Here is a 25,905-nt window from a genome sequence, read left to right as displayed (position 1 = left end):
AAATAAAAATTGGGGTGCCTGGGTGGCTCAGTCAGTTAAACGTCCGACTTCAGCTCAGGTCATGATCTCATGGTTCTTGGGTTGGAGCTCCATGTTGGGTTCTGTGCTGTCAGCTCAGAGCCTGGAGCCTGTTCAGATTCTGTGTCTTCCTCTCTCTCTGACCCTCCCCTGCTCACACTGTCTCTCTCTCTCTCTCTCTCTCTCTCTCTCAGAAATAAATAAAACATTTAAAAATTTTTAAAGAAAAGAATTTTAAATTAAAATCACCCTCAATTCTACGAAGAGTGGAATTCTTTTAAATTGTGATTTCTGTGGCCTCTATCCTCTGTTGGTAGACCTTAATAACAGCAAACTGGATTGGAGTCAAAGAGAAAAGCTGCAGCAGGAAATTGCAAAGCTCACTACTCTGGCTGGAAAGGTGTCAATAACAGTTCATTTTAAAGGCACTGACTAGAATTCACAATCCATAAACTGTGTGAAGAAATTTATGGCAATGTTCAGAGGTGGCATAGAGCACCTGGGGTTAAAAAAAAAAAAAAAGGCAGCTGTGTGAATCAAGCCTTTCAAACAAGAATAAAAAAGAAAAGGGAAATTATAAAGAGGTCTTGCAAACAATGTTTCCTTTGTTTTATCCCTGTATATTTTATAATATATCTCAAAAAGAAATCAGTTGCTACTTACATTTTGCAGTTATTATGCAACTGGCCAGAGAAAATATCATACTGTCTTCAAGGATCTAGGAGAGAAAACTAAGTTTAGAAAGTGTAAAATGTTTAAGGTTGCCTGTATTAGAGCCTACTAAAATAATGTCCAGTACAGAATTAGGGTCAAGGAAAAGAAAAAAAGTCTACCATTTCTTTAAAATGTTTTCACTTAGAAAAAAAACCCTAATGGAAAAACCAACCTAAATACTGCATTGCCTTTTTGATGCAATAAACATTTATCGGTAATATCACTGGCTCATGATATGCTTTTTGCAAATATTACTGGCTCAATCCTATCTTTCTGGCTTGGCCAGGTGCAGGAGCAAAGCCTCAAGAACAGCGGAGAAGATGCTGCCATTATGCTTGGAGCCTTATTCAATTTCTGCACCTACACATACCTGGCAAACCATTCTATCTATGAAATTTGCATGCATATAATGGGCAGAAGATTCCTATAATGAACAAGTGTGGGCCTTTGCCCTTTGCCTGACAATACCACACAGCTGTATGCTGGAGGTAACAGAGGCACCCTGGGAAGAAGCCAAGCTGCCATATCCAGTCATTCAGGCAGACCAGCTCGGCTGATAAAAACTTACACAAGTCCATGGGGCACTGTGTGACTCAGTTGTGCGTCTGACTTGAGCTCAGGTCATGACCTCACAGTCTGTGAACTGAACGCCATGTCCCTAAATTGAGCCCCGTGTCCAGCTCTCTGCTGACAGCTCAGGGCCTGGAGCCTGATTTGGCTTCTGTGTCTCCCTCCCTCTCTTTGCCCCTCCCCTACTTGTACACTCGCACTCTCTCTAAAATGAACTTAAAAAAAATAAAACCTTTTACAAGTCCTCCACTCTTCATGATGTGAGAATTGTGATTCAGTATTTGCTTACCCAATATTATTTAATATACAGCTGATTCAAAGATCTAAATACCTGTACTTACTAACATGAAACTAAATACCTGTACTATTTATGGATGATGCACGATAAAAGAGAAGCCACTGAATTTTAGGAGGGAATCTGGGTTAAAGTGAATAAAAAGCAAACTATACATGTGTGATTATCATTTGTTTGATAAACATTTAACAATTACATCACCTGCTGGTCATTAAGGTTCCCTTGTACTAAGGAGTCAATGAAAATATGCTGACTGAAGTTCTTTCCTTTTCGTTCTTTTATGATTTTCTTTAAGATAGATTCCAGTTGCATAAGAGCTTAGAGAAGAAATAAAAAAAAATTGAGAATATAAGCATTTGAAAAGACTGAACATTTTTTAATAGTTTTGTATAATGTTGCCATGTACAGAACAAAGCTTTCAAAAGTAAAAGAGGTGTAACTAACAGTTTTTAAAAAGCTAATTTATGTTTAAATTCATGAACTTTCTCATCCTTCTTTTTTGCTAAATTTTACATATAAAAAGCTGTATAAACCATACAGGTACAATGTAAGGAATAATTATAAAGCAAACACCCATAATATCACCACCTACATCAAGAAACAGAACTAATGCCAGCACCTGGGAGGCCCACATACATAAACCTATTTCATGATATTATCTACTTTGCTGCGAAATTCTATCCTTTTAACTCCATTCCTCTCCCAATATCAGGCATTTGGGGACAGAAACAGATGTGAAATAATTAGAAAAGTAGATTGCTGAAACCAGAAAGATACAGAATAAATAACTGATATCCAATAGTCAAAATTATCCAGAGGTCACTGCTCAGTCTCCATCTTACTTGACCCATCACAGGATTTGATGATGTTGATCACATAGTCTCCAGGTATAAGATTTTCATTTGGATCTCAGGATTCCAATGCTCTCCTGTACTCCATACTTACTCTACTTTGCTGCCTGCTCATTGTTTCCTTTTGTTGATTTCTTCTCTTGACTTTCTTAATGATATAATGTCCAAGGTAAGGACTCGGTTTTTAGACCTCTTTTTCTATTTACATTTTTTACCTTTATGGTCACTAGTCTTAAGGCTTTAAATACAATCTATGGACTGAACACTCCAAATTTATGTTTCCAGTCACAAACTCTTTCTCCTGAACCCATACTCCTATATCTAACAACCAACTTATTAGCCTCTCCATTTAGATGTCTGAAGCATATTATACATTACATATACACAGATGAACTCTTGATTTCTCCCCACCAAAACTTGATCTTCCTACAGTCTGCCCCCTCTCCCTAACAACTTCATTCTCCAACTATTCAGGCCTAAAACCTTGGTGTCTCCTCTCTTATACCACACAACTAAAGTGTCAGTTAATGTTGGTGTTCTAAAAAATACAGAATTATTCTCCCTTACTTTTTTAAAAAATTGTATACTTACTGTTGCCTGTCACCTAGTCCAATCCACATTATTTCTCTTATCTGGTTCATTGCAATAGTCCCTGAATTAGTCTCCCTGCTTCTGCTCTAGATGCCTATAATCTATCACAGCAGCCAGAATGACCCTTTAAAAACATAACTCAGATTGGGATGCTTGGCTGGCTTAGTTGGTAGAGCGTCCAACTCTTGATTTTAGGGTTATAAGTTCAAGTCCCACGTTGGATGTAGGAATTACTTAAAAATAAAATCTTTGGGTTCGCGTAGGTGGTTCAGTTGGTTAAGCGTCTGACTCTTAATTTCAGCTCAGGTCATCATCTCATGGTTCATGGGACTGAGCCCCACATTAGGCTCTGTGCTGACAGCGAGGAGCCTGGTTGGGATTCTCTTTCTCCCTCTCTCTGCCCCTCCCCCACACACTTACACATAATCTCTTTTTCTCCCAAAATAAATAAGCATTAAAAAATAGTAAAAATAAAATCCTAATATCTCACAGTAACAACCTAGTCTTACAAAACCTGTCCCTCTCCCCCAATCTTTCTGGCCTCATCCCCTTTTATTCCTCTTCTGTCTTCCCTCCAGCCAGAAAGTTCCCTGTACACCAAATAAACCAGAATCCCACCTTGAGGACTTTGCAATTACTTTCCCTCTACATGGAATCTCCTTCCTATGGACATGGAGACATTCACATGATCTGCATTGACTGGTTTCCTTATGTCTTGGAAGTGTTAGCTCCGAAGTCACCTAATCTTAAGTGAGCCTTTCCTAATAACTCATCCTATTCAAAACTACAACCTCCTCATCCCTGATATGCCCTATCCCCCCTCTTGATTTAATTCCATAGCACTTTTCATCTTTTAACACACTATTCCTTTTACTTATTTAAAATTATTGCCAGCCTCTTCCCACTAGAATGTGGTGCCACTGGACAGGAATTGTTTGTTCTGTTGATGGACATCTCCCCAGCACCAAAATCGTACCAGAATATTACAGATACTCAGTTAATAGTTACAGAATGGCACGAATGTAACACATTAGTGATTAAAATGAGAAATTATTAACACTGTACTGCAATGGTTCCCAACTTTGCTACAGATAAGAATCACCTAGGAAGCTTTTCCTAAAAAATCGTAAAGTACAAGTCACACCTCATACCAATTAAATCTGAATGTTTAGGAATGGAAGTCTGGCTTCAATATTTTTTAATAGTTTTTCGTTTGTTTGTTTTTAGTAACGTCTACACACAGCATGGGGCTCGAACCCATGACCTCGAGATCAAGAGCCACATTCTCTGCTGACTGAGCCAGCCAGGATCCCCAACCCCCACCACCACTATATTTTTTAAAAGATTCAATGTATAGCAAAGTTTGGGAACTATTTCTGTACATTCTCAAACCTACAGGTACATCAGAATAATCCGGAAATCTTTCATAAAAATATCTAGTGCCCAGGGCGCCTCTCTATCAGACTCCAACTAAACTGGCTTAGGGTAGGGTTCAGTTTTTTTATTTTAAGTTCCAGAAGTGATTTTAATGTACAGATCAGGTTGGAAATTACTCACTTATACAAAGGATGCACTGATCCAGCCATGAGATCCAAGTCACATAAATGCCAACACAGACTCATTTTCAATAAAAGCTCAAATTTTATTTATGTCAATGTTACAACCCAAGGAACATATGTTAGACAATCTACTTTTATTTAGAATCAAAGAATATGAATTATTTTCACTTTGTATATGTTGAACCAATATTTGTGAAATACTTTATTCAAGGGTATTAATCCTAATGCATTCATCAAGGTAATCACAATGGTACTGAAAACCAGAGTGTAGAAAATGTGTCCGTTAAATTGGCTTTTGGGGGCCTATGTTGGACATCAAGGGAATCACTAGAGTGGTAAGGCCCATGAGGGCAGGGATTTTTTTCTCCTATACACAAAATAATGCTTAGCACATCCAGGCCTCAATAAACCCTTGTTGAAAGAATGAAGAAAGAGGGACACATAGCTGGCTAAGTCAGTGGAGTGTGGGACTCTTGATTTCAGGGTTACAAGTTTGAGCCCCATGCTGGGTGTAGAGATTGCTTAAAAAATAAAATCTTTAGAAATAAAAGAAAGAAGGAAGAGAATACTGGAAAGCAACACTATTATATAAAATGGAAAATAATCCATTATTTCAATACAGCCCATGTATTTTAATTTACCCTACTTTCAAAAAAGGAACTGAAGCAGCTGAAAATAAAGGTATTAAAGTATTACAGTCATTAAATAACTGACAGAAAATACAGAACCAAAAAAAGGGAGAATCATTTTGTGGAGGCATTTTAAATTAAAATTGTTATTTTTCTGTGTAAATTTTATTAGGTTATAACCAATGCCCAACAATTTTGAAAATAATTTTACTCAGTGTTATAAATGGCAAGACTTTTTACACGGCTACATTTCTTACATAAATTTATACAATATTTAATATTGAAGTTGGTATTACTTCCTTAATAATTCCTACATTGTTGGACATCTAAATTGCTTCTGATTTTCTACTTTCAGAAATAGCCTTACAAAAAAAATTCATGATTTTTCTTCTTTTAGAAAGAAGAAAATTTTTTATGACTTTATTTTATGACTTTATTATTTATGACTTTAATATGTATTATCAAATTGCTTTCCCAGGACTGTACCCTTACATTTTCCTATATGCTATGCCTCATTCTACACTGAGTACTAAAGCTTCATTTATTGATTCACTGCTTTTTCCTCTCTTATGTTCAAGAAAAACCTTTAATAAAGGAAACAGGAGAAAAACATAAAGAAAATATAAATGACCTATGATCTCATGATTCAGAGATAACCTGATTAAAACTGGGGCACATAGCCTTTTGTTCTTACTATAATTTAAGAAGAGTAAAACTTACCATCTTCATATTGCTTTTTCCGAGTTATACTTTTATCAAGTGATCCATCTAAAAATCCTTTTCCAATTTCAGACCAAACCTGAAAATAGGTAAACATACCTATTATCTAATAAAGTACATTTTCTAAAGAATGACAAGCAATCTAAGCTAATAATTGAGGAACTCCTATCCTACCAACAGATCTGATAATTAAGCTCTCACTTTTAAGTGGGCTAATCATTCACTCCAGAGTTTCTGAAGATACTGTTCAAATATATTTTAATAATTTTAGTCAAGGTACTTTAAAACTAATTATAATTAGAAAGTCAAAGTTCCTTGGGGCTCCTGAGTGTCTCCGTTGGTTAAACAACTGACTCTTGATTTCGGTTCAGGTCATGATCTCACAGTTCATGGGTTTGAGCCCTGAGCTGGACTCTATGCTTGTCTGGAGCCAGTTAGGGATTCTCTGTCTCTGTCTCTCTACCCTTCCCTTGATTGCACTCATTCTCTCTCTCAAAAATAAATAAATAAATATTTTAAAAAATAAAATAAAATAAAAAATGTCAACGTCAAAACACAAAGGTGAGGAACTATTTCACATTAAAGAGGTCTGACTACTGAAAGTAAGGAAATTTGAATATGGGCTGTGGAGAACAATACTGTATGAATGTTCAATTTCCCAAGTTTGAAAACTATGTTGTTGCTATATAAGAGAATGTCCTTGTGTTTAGGAAATACAGACTGAAGTATATAGGGGAAAAAAGGCAAAATGTCCACTTTTTCCTCAAATGGTTACAGTAATGGTTCCAAAGAGGTGGGTAATGAATGACAAAAGCAAATGGGGCAAAATGCAAACAGCTGGTGAACCTGGGTAAAAGATATATGGGAATTCCTTACACTAGTTGCAACTTTTCTGTAAGTGTGAGATTATTTCTATTTTGAAGTTATAAGGAAAGAATGAAAAAGGAAGGAAAATAAAATACCAGCATAAAAACATCCTAGAAATAACAGGTCATCCTAGAAACAACAGTGGAGATCTCTTTTAAAAAATGCGGTCTTGTCAATATGAAAAAAATCAGACAAAAATAACTGAGTCAAAAATTGGTTCTTCATTAAAACATGAAGACATTTTAGGAATTCCTTAACCAACTTATTTCGCCTGGGCACACAAACTAGCTTACTCCAGGAAGTGGAATTTAGAGTGATTTTTCCACTTTTATTTTTACATTCCTAAATATGTGAATGTTTGATAAGAAATGTGTGTGTATATGTATACATATATGTTTATACAAATATTTTTCTTTTTGGGAGAGAGAGAAAGCAAGTGCAAGTGAGAAAGAGGAGTAGAGGGAGGGGGGGGGGAGAGAGAGAGAGAAACCTAAACATGCTCCAAGCTCAACATGGAGCCCAATGTGGGGCTCGATCCCATGACCTTAGGTCATGACCTGAGCTGAAATCAAAAGTTGGATGCTCACCCAACTGAGCCACCCAGGCACCCGAAGAAACATATATTTTTAAATCATCAGACATAAAAATTAAACCATTTTAATGGGGGAAGTATATTAAATAACAGGGAATTAAGCCACAGTTCCTAGTGATTTTTGTTTTAAATACATTATTCCAATTATTTAATCAAAATGTTTTTACAGATTTGAATATAATAAGGAATAATTTCTCAGAGACCCAAAATGTAGCCAATGACCTAATACGATTTGAACTGAATAAATTAATTTAACATTGGAGTTAAATACATGAATGCTGAAATTGATAAAAATAGAAAATGAAATAAATTCTATAGGTGAATCTAGAAAAAAAAACAGTAAATCATTTTTAGACTGAATTAGTCTTTCCTCAAATCATATTCATTTCATTTGAATGCTCTACTGGCTTTAATTTCTTTCTACATGGGACATAATCTAGTTCTATTAAAGTTTTTCTCTTTATTCTAGAATTTGGTATCATTTTATGACATACTTCTTAAGTATTAGAAGGAAATTTCTTTAGCCATCCACTTTTTACACTTCAAAAAGTAATTGCTGAAAAAAAGTAATTTTTACATTTTGAAACATACAATTATCTTTGCTTGCATTGTTGACTGAGCCCAAAACAAGGAAATTCTATACTATAGGATCTGACACCTTTTTTTTGAGAGGCAAAGTCTACATTATTCAACTATCCAATTTGATTGAAAGAATAATTTTAAATTTGGCCCTAGACTTACTGTGCCATGATTCTTCTGGAAGCGAATGACTTCCTGGTCATTTTCAAATGTATTACCCATTACCATCTGTGTAACAGACTTCATAGCAAAACCAAGCATATGCTGGCAGAGGGGTACATGCTGGGACTCTGGGTAGGAGAGCCATTTATCTAATAATTCTTCCGAAAGCTGAAAGAGAACAGAAAACCACAATGATTTACTATTTCTTCTCGCTAAATCTTAGAAAAATTCAGCAAGCAGATTATATTACAGTGCAGCTCTGTAATCAAAGTAAACACTCGTGTGTTTATTTCAACTGTCAGACAACACTGGCTCCACCTGTAATTATATCTTCAACGGTTCAGGTTCAGATTCTGTCAAAGGGTTGATTTGCAAAACAAAACCACCACCACAATAATAAAAAGAGAAAATATAAATTATAAGTTCAAGAGCCAGAAAAACCTTAAACCTAACGGAAATGAGAAACTAATATCTTAGTCTCGTTTGCAACTACATGGATGGAACTAGAGGGTATTATGCTAAGCGAAATTTGTCAGTCAGAGAAAGACAAATATATGACTTCACTCATATGAGGACCTTAAGATACAAAACAGATGAACATAAGGGAAGGGAAGCAAAAATAATACAAAAACAAGGAGGGGGACAAAATAAGAGAGACTCTTAAATACAGAGAACAAAGAGAGGAGTTGCTGGAGGGATTGTGGGAGGGTGGATGGGCTAAATGAGCAAGGGACTTTAGGAATCTACTCCTGAAATCATTGTTGCACCAAGTGCTAACTAACCTGGATGAAAATGATAAAAAACAAAAAAATTATAGAAAGAAAAAAACTAATATCTTAGTCTCTAAAAATAGTAAAGGCTCATCATAGAGTGCCTGTGATACAGTAAATAATAAATATATGAATATGTAAAACCTTAGACATGCTCCAGTGACAGAAACTTCTCATAGTCTCTGTCATTCCTTCATTCAACAAATATTTATCAAATCCCTTGTGGAATAAAAACAATGGGTAGTAAACAGATAAAAATCTTTGGAGTAGAAAAATCTTGGTGTTACTTCAGGCTCTATCACTTAGAAGCATTGCGGCTTTGAGCAATTTGCTTAATTAACTCTCCCAAGGTTCAGATGTCTCAACCATTAAATGTAGATGACATCTCCAACTCTGAATGGCTGCTGTGATATGGATAATTATAACCACAACACATAATGCAAGAACAGTTTTGTAAGGTGATATACATATATTTAAGTTCCTTTCCCACATGAAATTCATGAAAGTTTTCACACAGTATAAAGGATTAAAACTAAATGTGAGAAACAGAATAAATGTTTAAAATGAAAAGATTAGCACTACATACATTTATACCAACTTAAAGTGACATATCTGGATATCTTTTTTTTTTTTTGAGAAAGGGAAGGGAAGCTTTAATGATTCCATAGTATCAAGATTAACAAATACATGTTTTTAAAATTTATTTTATTTTCAGAGAGAAAGCACACATGCATATGAAAGCAGAGGAGGGGTGGAGAGAGAGGGAAAGAGAGAATCCCAAGCAGGCTCCACTCTGTAAGCACAGAACCTAACCCAGGGCTCACATCCACAAACCATGAGATCATAATCTGAACCTAAATCAAGATCAAACACTCAACTTACTGAGCCACCTGGCCGCCCCAAATATACCTTAAAAATCTCCTTGAGATGTGTGAAGATGAAGAAAACAGGAAGATAATGATTAAAACAGAACTACATTATTAAAAAATTTCAGAGGCACCTGGGTGGCTCAGTTGGTTAAGTGTCCAACTTCAGCTCAGGTCATGATCTCATGCTGCAGGAGTTCTAACTTCGCATCGGGCTCACTGCTGTCAGTGCAGAGCCTGCTTGGGATTCTCACTCTCTCCTCTCTCTCTGCTCCTCCTCTGCTTATGTGTTTTTTCTTTCAAAATAAAAACTTAAAATTTTTTAAAAATTAATTTTATGTTAGGGACAGAATAATCTCAGCTACTTTAAAAACTTAGAATTCTTTGGTTACTATTCAAGTTTATATAACTTCATACTAAAAGGTGAAAAAAAGGGGTGCCTGGGTGGCTCAACTGGTCAAATGTCCGAATTCAGCTTAAGTCACGATCTTACAGTCTGTGAGTTTGAGCCCCACACTGGGCTCTGTGCTGACAGCTGAGAGCCTGGCGCCTGCTTCAGATTCTGTGTCTCCCTCTCTGTCTGCTCCTCCCCCACTCGTGCTGTCTCTCTGTCTCTCTCAAAAATAAAGACTTTAAATAATAAAAGAATAAAAGGTGAAAAAAGATTTTGGAAACAAAACATTAAAGTGATGCTATTAGAAATAGTAAAACTGGAAGGGCTAATGTAAGTTTGACTTATGGGTAATTACAAAAGTTCCAAAGGTAAAAGCTAAATATTGGGGGTAAAAAAGCTTTCTTGTAGATGGAATGCCTGGGTGGCTCAGTCAGTTGAGTGTCCAGCTCTTGGTTTCAGTTCAGGTCATGATCTTAACAGTTTTTGGAATCAAGCCCCATGTCACAGGATCTGTGCTGACAGCTTGGAGCCTGCTTGGTTTCTCTCTCTCTCTGACTCTCCCCTGCTCATGCCTGCTCTGTCTCTCAAAATAAATAAACATAAAAAAATATTTTAAAAAGTTTTGTGGACAAAATAAAACATATGAATAGATATAAGATAAACCAGTAAGATTTCCTTTGTCTAAACATGAAAGTTTTCTTTCAGAAAACAAGGTTTTCCTTAATATGCATGAGATTTTTGTCTCAAAACAATTCTAGGAAAACTATGTAACTTGCAACCATCTAAGCTTCATGCACAGAAATGGGAAACCCAACTACATATTAAGTGTTCACCCACTCAGATACTGAAGTGCCAGACCTTACTTTCTTCATCATTCCATGTACTCCTAAATGTCTAATCCTTTTCATAAGTCATCAGGCCCAATGCCATGTGACAAAGCTACACCCTCATTATTTACAATCTTAGTGTTGAGCTATTTGTTTGAATTTATTCCAAGTATGACATGTCAATGTTGAGCCTTTACCTTCATCCTTACATTTTTTAAAAATTTTTAATGAAGTTTATTTTGAGAGAGAGAGAGAGAGGGAGGGAGAGAGCGTGCGCAAGTGAGTGAGAGTATGGGAGAGGCAGAGATAAGAACAAAGAGAGAGAATCCCATAGAGGCGCTGCACTGTCACTGCAGAGCCTGATCAGGGTTCAAACTCACAAACTGCAAGTGAATTACGTATTTTTTCATTTAATTTTCCAAATGGTTACACTTCTGTTTAACCATTAAGTACATGTCTTTTTTCTCCACTAATTTGAAATGCCACTCATTCATTATACACTGAATTCACATATGAAATTGGGACTTTTCCTGGACATTGTCTATTTTGTTGATGACACATATTCCACTATCATAACTCTGAAAATTTATTGTATGTTTATAATGTGTCCTATTACTATTCTCTTTCAAAATGTTCCAGGAGAGAGTGACTTCCAGAATGGTGGAGTGAGGGCCTTGGTGATATTGTTCTTCCTCTAAAACAATGCAAACACGTGCACACCAGTGAAACAATAAGAATCAACCATTTCAGCATGGTGGCAATTAACCAGAACCAAGTGCCCACAGAGAAGTATCTATTCAACAAAAACTACTAAACCTCGGGAGGACAGTGGGGTCTGTGATGTCTTTTAACTTAAGGTTATTTCCATCTTCCTTCTCTCCCCAGCTCTGTAGTAGCATGGTAGCCAAAAGCCAACAGCATTGCAGACAACACAGAGACCTGACATTTTTGCAGTGTTATTAAAGCATTATCACCACCAGTGACCAAAACGGTCACTGAAAATAGGGTAGGGAATCCCAAGACTCTCTCCTTCCCCCAAAGTAAGTAATGAGCTGGCCAAAACTGTCATAATCAGCTTCCAAAAAACTCTATAATACAGTCAAAAACTTAAAACAGCCAGGGGAAAGCTTGGTGAAGAAAGAAGCTGGGACTCTGTGGTAAGTAAGCATTGTGTCACCTTAAACAACCTTCCTACCATCTCCAAGCCACAGAAAGGCAGCAACTATGACAAGAGCAGTCCATATTCCTGGTGCAGAGTGCTGTGAAGCAATACAGACATTATTCGAAAAGAACAGCAGCTATGAGTCTCAACCTGCTTGGAAGCTCCCATCAAGGACTGGTGCAAAGGCTTCCCTTTGTTTTGCATAACTCAACACTCTCAGTGTTTCCAGGACACATTCTTGGGTAGCTTCTGCTGAAAACATTTAAGGGCACAGGTATTGACCACATCAGTTGGAGCAAGAAACATTTGGGGCAAGCAAAAAACAGACTATGAAGCTTGGGAAGGAAGAGGTTAGGAGAAGAGATAAATATGGGAATAAGATCTTTTGAAAGCTTCTGCATATACCAGGGAATTAAGAAAGCCATGCACATGCCAAAGAGGAGGATACATGCTCAGAGAAGGCCTGAGAAGACTAAACTTTCACATCTGAAAGTCTGTGGCTCCATACAAGTAGGAAGTGAAAGCTAAGGTAGATCTGTAAAAGGCCTAAATAAGTGTTAACGGAGGGCCCAAATGCAAAGCCAATCTACAAATATCAGAAGAGTTTTTATTTCTGCTTTTGTACTTTTTTTAAAAGTAGGCTTCATGCCCTGCGTGACGCGCAACTTGAGGCTTGAACAAATGACCCTGAGATCAAGACCTGAGATGACATCAAGAGTCTGACACTATACCAACTGAGGCACCCCAGTGACCCAAAAGATATTTTCTTTTTTACTTTTCTTCTTTTTCTCTTTTGTCAAGTATTTAAGGTAAATCTGTCAACACCACCTGACCATTAAGCTAACAGAACAGATGCTTCAGTGGCCACACATGAGAGAGAGAGCGTGCAAGTGGGGGAGGGACAGAGAGAGCGGAGACACAGAATCTGAAGCAGGCTGCAGGCCCTGAGCTGTCAGCACAGAGCTCAACGTGGTGCTCAAACTCTTGAACTTTGAGACATGACCTGAGCCAAAGTCAGATGCTCAACTGAATGGGCCACCAAGGCATCCCTATCTACCAGACATTTAAAGCAGAGTTAATAGCCATTCTTTTCACACTGTTCCAAAAAAAAAAAACAGAAAAAGAAGGAAAGCCTCCAGACTTGTTCTATGAAGCCAGCACTACCTTGATTCCAAAAGCAGACAAGACCCCACTGGCCAATATCCTTGATGGACATGGAAGCGAAAATTTTCAACAAGATACTAGCAAATCAAATTCAACAGTACATTAAAAGAATTATTCACCATGATCAAGTGAGATTCATTCCTGGACTGCAGGGCTGGTTCAGTATTCGCAAATCAAACATCATACATCATGTTAATAGAAGAAAGGATAAGAACCATGTGATCTTATCAGTAAATGAAGAAAAAGCATTTGACAAAATACAGCATTCTTTCTTAATAAAAGCCCTCAAGGAAGTCAGGAGAGAAGGAACATACTTAAACATCATAAAAGCTATATATGAAAGACCCACATCTAATATCATCTTCAATGGGGAAAAACTGAGAGTTTTTACACACACACACACACACACAGAAATATTACTTAGTGATCACAAAGAATGAAACCTTGCCATTTGCAACAATGTGAATTGGAAGGTTTTATGCTAAGCTAAATAAGTCAGTCAGAGAAAGATATCACATGATTTCACTCATATGTGGAATTTGAGAAACTTAACAGATGATCACAGGGAAAGGGAAGGAAAAATAAGATAAAAACAGAGAGAGGCAAACCATAAGGGACTCTTAAATACAGAGAACAGGTTTAATGGGGATGGGGAAAATGTGTGATGGGTATTAAGGAGGGCACTTGCTGGGATGAACACTGGGTGTTGTATGTAAGCAATGAATCTCCTGAAGTCAAGACTACACTGTATGTTAATTAACCTGAGAATAAATTTTTAAAAAAAGAAAAAAAAAAAAAAAGAATCTGATTTCAAGAATTCCCATTCATAGCTGTGCTCCTTACACAAGAGTCTGGATCTCAGTCCTGGGGGCATGGGCCCTCTTTCTCAGCCCTAGAATTGGTGTTTCCTCCTTATACCTGCTATTCCTATATTCCTTAGAGTTCTGTTTACTTCTGATGAGTGAATCTCTCATTACTGCAGTCCCCTACTCTAGTTAATAATTCTTTATATTAAATTTTCCCTATTTAAATAATTGTATGGTTTCTCTCTTCTGATTGGATCCACAATAATAAAGACCTGTAGGGGTGCCTGAGTGGCTCAGTCAGTTAAGCATCCAACTCTTTGATTTTGACTTAGGTCATGATCTCACAGTTCCTGACTGTGAGCCCCATGCAGGGCTCTGTGCTGTCAGTGTGGAGCCTGCTTGGGATTCTCTCCCTCTCTGTCTGCTCCTCCCTACTTATGCTGTCTCTTTCTCCCGCATAAATAAATAAATAAATAACTTTAAAAAATTAAGAAAAAATAAGACTTTTAGAAACACTAATCAAGAAAATGAGAGGGAAGGTACTACAGAGCCTAAAGACATTAAAAATATAACAGAATGTTTGTCAAGAAAACAAGAAAAGAAAGAAAAGGTATTAGAAATGGAAAAGAAAACTGTCCATTATTCAAATGCCAGGATAAACCATTTGAGTTAATAAGGAAATCTGGCAAGGTTAATGACTACAAGGTCAATATGCAAAAATCAATTGTATATATCAGCAAACAACAAAAAATGAAATTTAAAAACAGTACCATTTACGACAACATCAAAGCCCCATTAAATATCTAGAAGTAATTTTAATAAAAGCTGTATAAGACCTTTATACTGAAAAGTAAATATATATATATATATATTTAGGAAAACTAAAGACCAAAATAAGTGGAAGGGTACTCTTCCATGTCCATGGAGTAGAAGATTCCATAATAAGTAAAGATAACTTTATATAAATCAAGTGACCTATATAATCACCTGGTTTATGATAAAGGTAACATTACAGCACAATAGAAAAAGGGTGATATTTTCAATAAGTTATGCTGGACCAACTGGATAACTGCCTAGAAAAATATGAGCGTTAACCCCCTTCCTCATTCTTTACACAATAATAAACACCAAATGTATTATAGATCTAAGTATGAAAATTAAACAGTAAAAGTCTCAAAAAAAAACTTAGATGAATATCTTCATAACATTAGGATAAAGATTTATTACTATGTTAACTAACCAAACTTTAAGTAAAAACTTGAAATAAAAAAAATATTTCTTACATAGGACACAAAATGCAGTAACCATAAAGGCAAAAGAATAATATATTGACTACACTAAAATTAGTATCTGTTCATCAAAAGACAGGTTAAGAGCACCTAAAACCAAGCCACAGAGGAAGATGATTAATATTTCCAATAAAGTTCTTAAACTTGGAAATTTTTATAACCTCTTAAAAATTAAAAATAGAGAAAACTCCAAAGAAAAATGGTCAAAAGATTTTAAATAACACTACACCAAAGTGAACAAATGAAAAGAACGTTCAATTTTATTGGCTATCAGGAAAATGCAAATTAAAATCACAATAAGAAACCTCTATACATTTACCAATATGAAGGAACAGATAGATGTAGAAAAAGGAGAACTCTCATACACTGCTTTGAGACTGGTTAAAAACACTCTGGAAAACTATCTGGAAGCATCTTCTAATGTATGAATTCATTTAATCCTTAATACTATGAGACAGGTAACCATTATTATCCTAATTTTACAAATGAGGAAATTTATCACACAAAAAAGTAACATGCCCAAAGCTATACAACAAAAATCAAAGAATTCCTATTCCAACCCAGGCAGTATGATGAAGAGTCCATGCTGTCAACCATTATGCCTCTCTTTATATAAGTAAAAAAAGGTAAGGAAATATACCCTTAGAGTAATCAACTATGTTCTTGGGAAACTAAAATCAGAAGACTGCTAGTACTTCAAAAATAGAAGGTTCTGAGATTAAGGGTCAGGATGCAGGCCAAGAGTAGATTTAGGAGTAAGAGAAATAGAAAACGGTAAAAAGTTTGCTGTCAGAAACTCAGTTTGAGGGCACCTAAGTGGCTCAGTCATTTGAGCATCTGACTTCGGCTCAGGTTGTGATCTCATAGTTCATGAGTTCAAGCCCCACATTCGGCTCTGTGCTGACTGCTCTGAGCCTGAAGCCTGCTTCCCATTCTGTGTGTCTCTCTCTCTGCCTCTCCGCGGCTCACACTCTGTCTCTCTCTCAAAAATATGTAAACATATGGGGCACCTGGGTGGCTCAGTCGGTTAAGTGTCCGACTTTGGTCATGATCTCACGGTTAGTGGGTTCGAGCCCTGCGTCGGGCTCTGTGCTGACTGCCAGCTCAGAGCATGGAGCCTCTTTCAGATTCTGTGTCTCCCTCTCTCTCTGACCCTCCCCTGCTCATGCTGTCTCTCTCTCTCTCAGAAATAAATAAAACATTAAAAAAAATAAGTAAACATACAAATAAAACAATGTTAAAATATTAAAAAAAAAAAAGAAAAGAAACTCAGTTTGAGACTGGTTCCAACATTTAACAAAAGGAATGCTTTTATGTAGCATCACTATATTATTTAAAGACCCAGTACTTGATAACCACTAGACATAAACCTTCTTGAGGGCAGATAGGCAGATTTTATACTGGTAATCAATCCTAGTACCTAGTAGTGTCTGCCAAATCTTAGATACTCAATAAATATTTAGTGAATATAACCAACTTTCTTTTTCTTTTTAATATTTTTATTTATTTATTTCTAGGAGAGAGAGAGAGAGAGAGAGACAGCGTGAGCAGGGGAGGGTCAGGGAGAGAGGGAGATACAGACTCTGAAATAGGCTCCAGGCTCTGAGCTGGCTGTCAGCACAGAGCCTGACGCGGGGCTCGAACCCATGAACCACGAGATCATGACCTAAGCAAAAGTCGGACGCTCAACCGACTAAGCCACCCAGGCGCCCCACCAACTTTCTTTTTCAAAATGACTGTCTTGTATCTACAACAAAGAATAAGTTATGTTTCTGACAAGACCAAGAGAACTCTGGCAAAAGTTATTAGATAACTTCTTTAAATATTCAAGTCTGTCTTACTAGTTAGTAATATATGTCCTAACTATATGTAAATATAACTAAAAGTAAAGTCATTGATCATCAGATCTTTCCTTTCATAAAATCTGGCTTTTAACGAAGAACAGTTTTTTACTAAAAACAAAAAAACAAAAAAACAAAAAAAACAACTCTAATGAAAAATACTTAACAATGCAGTAACCAGCAAGGAACAGAATTCTCCCCAAATCAATACCTTCATATTAGCAGCTTCTGGGAGAATAAAGGAAACCAAATATACAGTCCTAAAAAGTCCATGAACAAAAGACTTTGTTCGTAGAATAAACTGAGCTTTCGTTTTAATTATTCAATGAATTATTAAGCTTTGTTCCTAATGAAAACCCAAATATTCAGACTATCCTTGATAGTTGTTGAGGTCAGTTTTTTTGAATTTTACAGTAATATAGGTCAATGAAAAGGAAAGTAAAGTAATATAAATGAAAATACAGAAGGGGCGCCTGGGTGGCTTAGTTGGTTAAGCGTCCGACTTTCGCTTAGGTCATGATCTCTTGGTTTGTGGGTTCGAGCCCCGCGTCGGGCTCTGTGCTTACTGCCAGCTCAGAGCCTGGAGCCTGTTTCAGTCTGTGACTCCCTCTCTCTCTGACCCTCCCCTGCTCACGCTGTCTCTCTCTCTCCTAGAAATAAATGAAACATTTAAAAAAAAAAAAAAAAAAAAGAAAATACAGAAATTAATCTAAATCACCCTAAATTTAACCCAGATGGAGAGAACTACTTACAACATTTTTTGTATCTAGCTTTTCATAATGTTTTTCTATAGGATGTGTATCCATCTATACATGTGCATACAGGTGTACATATAGATACATTTTGGAAAATGTACCAGTAGCATAGTTTTTTCACCTACCATTCTGTTATGGGTTGAACTGTATACTCCCCCAAAAATCTTATAGTCCTAACCCGCAGTACCTGTGAATGTGACCTTTTTTGGCAATAGGCTCTTTACAGATGTTTAAGATGAGCACATTAGGATGGGCCTTAATACAATATGACTGCATCCTTATATAAGAAAGATACATACATGGAGGCCTCCTTATAAACATGAAGGCAGAGAATGGAATGGTACATTTTACAAGCCAAGGAACACCAAAGACTGCCAGCAAAATACCAAAAACCAGGAAGAGGCATGGAACAGATTCTCCCTCAAAGTTTTCAGAAGGAATCAACCCTGCTGACACCTTGATCTTGGACTTCTAACGTCCATAGTTGTGAGATATTTCTGTTTTTTAAGCCATCAACTTTGATTTTCTTATGCCAGCCCTAACAAACTAATACACCATCTAAAAATCATCCCCATATATTAATAAACATACATCTTGGTCATCTTTTTATTGTCTTTATTCTGATCCACTGTATGGATTCACTATCATTTAAATAACCCTCTACTATTGGACATTTAAGTATCTTCCAATTTCTGCTTCAATAAACAACACTTCATTAATAATCTTTGTACACATATCTATTTCCACTTGGCTTCCCTTAGATATGAAATTGCTGAGTTAAGTAGTAATCATTTTTTAAGCTTTTGATATACATTGCCATGCTGCCCTGCAAAAAGCCCTTATCAATTTATACTCTTATCAGCAATATCAAAGTACACATTTCCCACACCTCTGATAAAAGTAGGTATTGTCATTTAAAAAAAGACCCTGTCAGCCTAACAGGTAAAAATTCTCTCAGCATGGCTTTAATCAACTTACTTTGTTAATTATTGATAGAGTTTGGACAAGCTTCACATATTTAGAGGCCATTTACATGTTTTCTTCAATGTACTCCATGTTCACATCTTTAGCTATTTTTCTTTTGGAGCTTATATTTCTTAAATTTTTTTTTTAAATGTTTCTTTATTTTTGAGAGAGAGAGAAAAAGTGAGAGGTGGGGAGGGGCAGAGAGAGGAGACACAGAATCTGAAGCAGGCTCCATGCTCTCAAGCTGTCAACATGGAACCAGACACGGGGCTCGAACCCATGAACCACGAGATCATGACCTGAGCCGAAGGCGGGCACTTAACCAACTCAGCCACCCAGGTGTCCCTGGAGCTTATAGTTCTAACAATGTGTAAAAGATCTTGTACATAGCTAGTTTTTTTTATTCATTTTTTAAATATTTTATTTATTTCTGAGAGAGAGACAGCATGAACAGGGGAGGGTCAGAGGAAGAGGGAGATACAGAATCTGAAACAGGCTTCAGGCTCTGAGCTAGCTGTCAGCACAGAGCCCTACGTGGGACTCGAACCCATGAACCGTGAGATCATGACCTGAACTGAAGTCAGATGTTTAACCAACTGAGTCACCCAGGCACCCCTAGCTAGTTTTTAAATGAAATCCAGGGTGGGGCACGGACTTTAGCTCAGGTCACGATCTCACAGTTCGTGGGTTCAAACACCGCATCCGGCTCTGTGCTGACACCTTGAGAGCTTGGAGCCTGCTTCAGATTCTGTGTCTCCCTCTCTCTCTCTCTCTCTCTCTCTCTCTGCCCTTTCCCTACTTGGGCTCTGTCTGTCTCTCAAAAATAAATAAACATTAAGAAAAAAAAGAGGATCCTGGGATCTTTCATTTAAATGAAATCCAGAAGGGGGCGCCTGTGTGGCTCAGTCGGTTGAGCTTTTGACTCTTAAGATCAGCTCAGGTCATGATCTCATGGTTCATGGGATGCAGCCCTGCATCAGGCTTCACACCAACAGCATGGAGCCTGCTTGGGAGTCTCTCTCTCCCACTCTCTGTCTCCCTCACTCGCACTCTCTCTCTCTCAAAACAGATAAATAAATTTTGAAAAAAAGAAAAGTTTTTATGTAATTATTGTGAAATTATTAGAACTTCAGAGAAGCAAATGACTTTAAGTTACCTCTTGCATTAGGTTATTATTGTGATTGCAAACTTAAAAAAGGTAAAAGAAACTAGTTAAGCAAAACTACATCCCAGGGTAGCAGAACCAAGCTAGAGAGAAGCAATGTTCCAGACTGACTGGGATGATATCCTGATCCTACTATTAATGACCCTGGACTAGTTAATTTAACCACTCTGTGGTTCCTTACCTATAAAAAGGGGTAGATAACAACACGTATTTATAAAGCTGTTCTGAGGCCTAAATGAGTTCAAACAATCTATTAGACCAACAAACTCAACAGCTTTCACTATTAACTATTACTACACTGTCAATTAGGAAGATTCTGGACAACAGTTCTAAATTATAAATCCAGAAATACTTTTTAAATCAGAATTTTTCCCAAAATGACAGGAGAATATGGGGTTTTAGCACACAGAATAGAAAAGTTACACTCACAGAATTAAAGCGGAGGTTTGCACACATCCTTGGAGCAGAGACGGTTAGGACAGGAAGGAACCAGAAGTCAAAGGATGAGGTTTGAGAGGATTAGAGAAGAATCAGAACAAGGAACTCAGATCTGGACAAAAAAACAAAAACAAGGCAAAAAAAATTATTATGTCAATATGAAGTAAATAATTTATTTTGTGGTGATAACTCTGGTGACAACACTATTCCCTCAAAGAAAAGTAGGGAGAAGGAGGATGCTCTGACAGTCGCACTCTACAGTCATGTTCTTCCGAAGTAAACATTTAACTGGTATTTCTGATTAATGCTTAAGCTGAGCAACTGGCTTGTACTATGAGACTGACAATATAAACTCAAAATGCATTTCTCACATTTGGACCCAGTCTATGAACCAAAACTTAAAACTATATTGGCAAAAACATGAAATTTGAGAAATAATTTTCCATCTTGATTTGCCTTTAATCAGGCAGGAGGAGAAAAAATCTGGAGTACAAAACAAAAAACAAAAAAGAAAGTTTGGGAAATAGAGCCTATGATAAAAGATTAAAAGTTAGAATTACTTAGTTTGAAGGACAGAAGAAAGAATAATTAAGGCTTACAATAAATATTACTAAAAAAAAAGATATTTCTATCATCACTGAAAGCAAAGCAAGGAGAAATGCGCAAAACTCCCTGGAGATATACAATTAAATACGAAAAGATGTTGATTACTGGCAAATGCTAGGTATTTAAACAGAATAGAAAGGAAGATTCTGACTGGTGAGTGCTCAGAGAAATGCAACCTAATGGCTTCCAGGGAGGACAATGAGGGATGACAGAAGAGCCATGACAACCCAAGTGAACAGCCTGAGAGGCCTTGAGAACATGATGTGAACACAGCCAATATGGAATCTTGACACACCAAACAGAAATGATAACAATGAGAGGGTAGGGATTTGGTATACAAGTCTCCTGACCCAGTAGAAATAGGAACTGAAAGAAGAAAGACTAATCAATATCCCGCTATGGTTAAATGCTTTGTTTGGTCTGTTTTTAGGAGGAAAACTGTGCAGAGGACTCAATGTATTAATTAATGCTTCCCAGTAAACTCAGCAAGCCAGCCTCAAGTCTTGAATAGGAAGTATTAGTTTCAAATAAAACTCTGATAAGGAAAAAATGCCATTAAGCACTTATTAAATGTTATTTTTAAAAAGTAGTTAAGAGTCAATTATGCATCCTCTTAACATAACTATCAGGTATTCTATACCTCAAAAATGTTACAGAAAGGCTTATAATGTGCATTTAAGAACATTTTCAGGAGGAATGAACAAAGTAATAGAAGATGAGAAGGTAAAGAAAATAAAACTGACCAATGTAGGGGCACCTGGGTGGCTCAGTCAGTTAAGCATGTGACTCTTGATTGTAGCTCAGGTCATGATCTCACAGTGTTTGTGAGATGAAGCCCTGCATCAGGCTCCATACTGGGTGTGGAGACCACTTAAGATTCTCTCTCTTCCTGTCTCCCACCCCTCAGAAAATAAAGAAAATCTACTTCTAAAGCAAAAAAAAAAGAGAGAGAGAGAGAGTTATTTCTTGAGTAGTTACTGTGTCCTAAGACCTGTTGTTAGGAACTTTAAATCATTATTTCACATAATCGTCACAGCAAATTTGTGACATAGATGTTATAAAGCTAAAGAAATGAAAGCTCAGAAAGGCCAAGTAACACACAATCATGCAGATACTAAATGGCAGGAAGCAAGATTCAAAGCTTCTTGCCCAAGCTTAATCTTCACACTACAAAATCATTCTATTTCCAAGGAGCTACATCAAACATACAACAAAATAAATAACTTCGTCTGAAGCACACAGATTAGGAAAAAGGAGATGGAAAACACAATCTAAGAAGGGAGAAAGATAAGAAAATCAATTTAAGGGGCGCCTGGGTGGCTTAGTCAGTTAAGCCTCCGACTTTCGCTTAGGTCATGATCTTGCGGTTCGTGGGTTTGAGCCCCACGTCGGGCTCTGTGCTGCCTGCCAGCTCAGAGCCTGGAGCCTGTTTCAGTCTGTGACTCCCTCCCTCTCTGACCCTCCCCTGCTCATGCTATCTCTCTCTCTCTCCTAGAAATAAATAAAACATTAAAAAAAAAAATCAATTTAATTTTGTCATGTCAGGTTGTTATGATAGTTTAAAAAAGGTGCATGAAGGGGCGCCTGGGTGGCTTAGTCGGTTAAGCGTCCGACTTTCGCTTAGGTCATGATCTCACGGTTCGTGGGTTCGAGCCCCGTGTCGGGCTCTGTGCTGACTGCCAGCTCAGAGCCTGGAGCCTGTTTCAGTCTGTGGCTCCCTCTCTCTCTAACCCTCCCCTCCTCACGCTGTCTCTCCCTCTCTCTCCTAGAAATAAAAAAAAAAAAAAAAATAAAATAAAAAAGGTGCATGAAGAAGGGTACATAACTAAACTGGGGACTAGAGTAGGAGTTGGCCAGGCAACACGAGATACATATTTCTTAAGAGAGAGGATGGGGAGCCTGGGTGGCTAAGTCGGTTAAGCATCCGACTTCAGCTCAGGTCACAATCTCACGGTTCATGAATTTGAGCCCTGTATTGGGCTCAGTGCTGACAGCTGAGCCTGGAGCCTGCTTTGGATTGTATCTACCTCTCTCTCTCTCTGCCCCTCCCCCACTTGCGCTCTGTCTCTCTCTCTCTCAAAAATAAACATTAAAAAAAAATTTTTTTTTTAAGAGAAGAGGTAGACTCATAGAAAAAACAAAGGAGACAATGACTGAAGAACTTTAACCTGGTCAGTTTAAAAAACTTTTTTTTTCAAGTACGGATGCTTAACCAACTGAACCATCCAGGCACCCCTAACTGGGTTAGTTTAAATAAATATTTACTGAGGTTCTATACCAAGAGCCAAGTATACAGATGTAACTAATAAAGAATAGTCCATTCTTCCCTACATAGAGCATACAGTTTAGGACACAGACATTCAAAGAATTACACAAAGTGTAATTAACAAATTGGAAAGTGTTGTGAAGGAAAATTAGGGACCTACCTAGGGACAGTGGAATGATCAGACATGGCTTCTCTGAGGAGTGATACTCAAACTAAGAGCTAAAAGGTGAACTTGCATTTACTAGGTATGTGGGTGGTTAGAGGAGACAATCCAAGCAACAAGAACAACATATACAGAGACCTTGAGATGGGAGAGAATAAGGTATAAAACTAAAGGAAAACCAATGTGGCTAGAGTATAAGGACAAATGAGGATGGGAAATGAGGCTGGAAAAGTAGACAAGCTAAAATCACAAATGGCCTTTAAAACTACATTAAATGTTCTGGAGTTTGTTCCAAGAGCAAAGGTAAGCTGGTGGAAGTTTTTGATCAAGGGAAAAATGAAATTAAGAATTGCAGGGGCTCTTGGGTGGCTCAGTCAGTTAAGTGCCTGACTTCAGCTCAGGTCATGATCTCATGATTCATGAGTTCAAGCCCCACCTTGGGCTCTGTGCTGACAGCTCAGAGCCTGGAGCGTGCTTCAGATTTTGTGTCTCCCTCTCTGCCTTTCCCTACTGTTCACATTCTGTCTCTCTCTCCTTCAAAATAAAACATTAAAAAAACTAAAATAAGAATTGTATTTTGAAAATATCTATTCTCAGTGGTTTTGAATTTCAAGTCCACAGATACAAAAGGGTCTTTACTTAGAATCTAGGAGTTCATGAAATTAAATGAGGGAGCAAAATCTTTATTTTTTACTAACCTCTAATTGAAATTTAGCATTTCTTTCAATTGTGAATACAGGCCCTTTGACTGTCATTGATACAAATTTCAAGTATGTTCACATCAAATTATACTTATTATAAAACTCTCAAAATAGTAATTTTGTCCCTCATAACATCGTTACTTTAAAGTTATGGAAATTTGGGGGCACCTGGGTGATTGAGTTGATTAAGCATCCAATTCCTGATCTAGGCTCAGGTCTTGATCTAAAGGTTATAAGTTCAAGCCCTGCACTGGCCTCCATGCCCAAATCAACCAAACAATCAATGAAAATTTTGTACCCTATGATCCAGCAATCACACTACTAGGTATTTACTCAAAGAATACAAGGAATACATGCACTTCGATGTTTAAAGTAGCATTATGTTTTGTTTTTAAAGTTTTTAAAATGTTCATTATTTATTTTGAGAGAGAGAGAGACAGAGCAGGGAAGGGGCAAAAAGAGGGAGACACAGAATCCAAAGCAGGATCCAGGCTCTGAGCTGTCAGCACAGTGCCTGACACAGGGATCAAACCCACAAACTGTGAGATCATGATCTGAGCCGAAGTTGGATGCTTAACTGGCTGATCTACCCAGGTGGCCCTAAAGCAGCATTATTTACAATAGCCAATTATGGAAACAGCCTGTGTCCATTCACTGTTAATGAATAAAGAAGATGTGGTATATATGTACACAATGGAATATTAAGCATCCATAAAAAGAATGAAATCTTGCCATCTGCAACATGGGTAGAGCTAGAGAGTATTATGATAAGCGATATAAGTCAGTCAGAGAAAGACAAATACCATATGATTTCACTCATAAGTGAAATTTAAAACACAAAACAAAGAGCAAAGGGAGGGAAAAAATGAGAGAGACATTGGCAAACCAAGAAACACACTCAAGTATACAGAACAAACTGAGAGGCACTTGGGTGGCTCAGCTGGTTAAGTGTCTGACTTTGGCTCAGGTCATGATCTCACGGTTAGTGGGTTCAAGCCCCACAACGGGCTCTGTGCTGACAGCTAGCTCAGAGCCTGGAGCGTGCTTCAGATTCTGTATCTCCCTCTCTCTCTGACCCTCCCCTGCTCATGCGGTCTCTCTCTCTCAGAAATAAATAAAAAAATATTTAAAAAAACCAAAAATAACCAACTGATGGTTACCAGAGGTGAGGCATGTGGGGGGATGGGTGAAGTAAGTGATAAGAATTAAGGAGTGCACTTATTGTGATGACTACCAGGTGACGTATGGAAATGTTGAAGCACTATATTGTACACCTGAAACTTATATAACACTATGTGAACTGCAATTTAAGTAAAAGCTTTAAAAAAATAAAAAATTGGGGTGCCTGGGTGGCTCAGTCGGATGAGTGTCCACTCCTGATTTCAGCTCAGGTCATGATCTCACCGTTCTTTGTGAGTCTGAGCCCTGCATCAGGCTCTGCACTGACTGTGTGGAAACTGCTTGGGACTCTTTCTCTCTCTCTGCCCCTCCCCTGGTCATGCTCTCTCCCTCCCTCTCTCAAGATAAATAAGTAAGACTTGAAAAAATGAAAATAGAATCCATTAAATATAAAAACTTA

The 25,905-nt window shown here is 37.3% G+C and overlaps 1 protein-coding gene across 1 annotated transcript in view; it reads right to left on the bottom strand.

Annotated features, from left to right (window-relative positions):
• LOC120224361 (cytochrome P450 20A1) overlaps nt 1–25,905 on the bottom strand; it is a 58,747-nt gene that overhangs the window by 22,795 nt on the left and 10,047 nt on the right. The window contains exons 5-8 of the mRNA XM_039222605.1: nt 8,148–8,315; nt 5,948–6,026; nt 1,799–1,914; nt 682–736 (exon numbers count right to left, since the gene is read on the bottom strand). Coding sequence (XP_039078536.1) covers nt 682–736; nt 1,799–1,914; nt 5,948–6,026; nt 8,148–8,315 — 418 coding nt within the window. The remainder of the gene's footprint in view (nt 1–681; nt 737–1,798; nt 1,915–5,947; nt 6,027–8,147; nt 8,316–25,905) is intronic.

The sequence above is a fragment of the Hyaena hyaena genome, unplaced genomic scaffold (assembly GCF_003009895.1).
Source record: "Hyaena hyaena isolate Hyena2069 unplaced genomic scaffold, ASM300989v1 scaffold_1166, whole genome shotgun sequence".
NCBI lineage: Eukaryota > Metazoa > Chordata > Mammalia > Carnivora > Hyaenidae > Hyaena > Hyaena hyaena.
The sequence above is the reverse complement of the archived record's forward strand: the minus strand, read 5'-3'. Positions and strand labels throughout refer to the sequence as shown.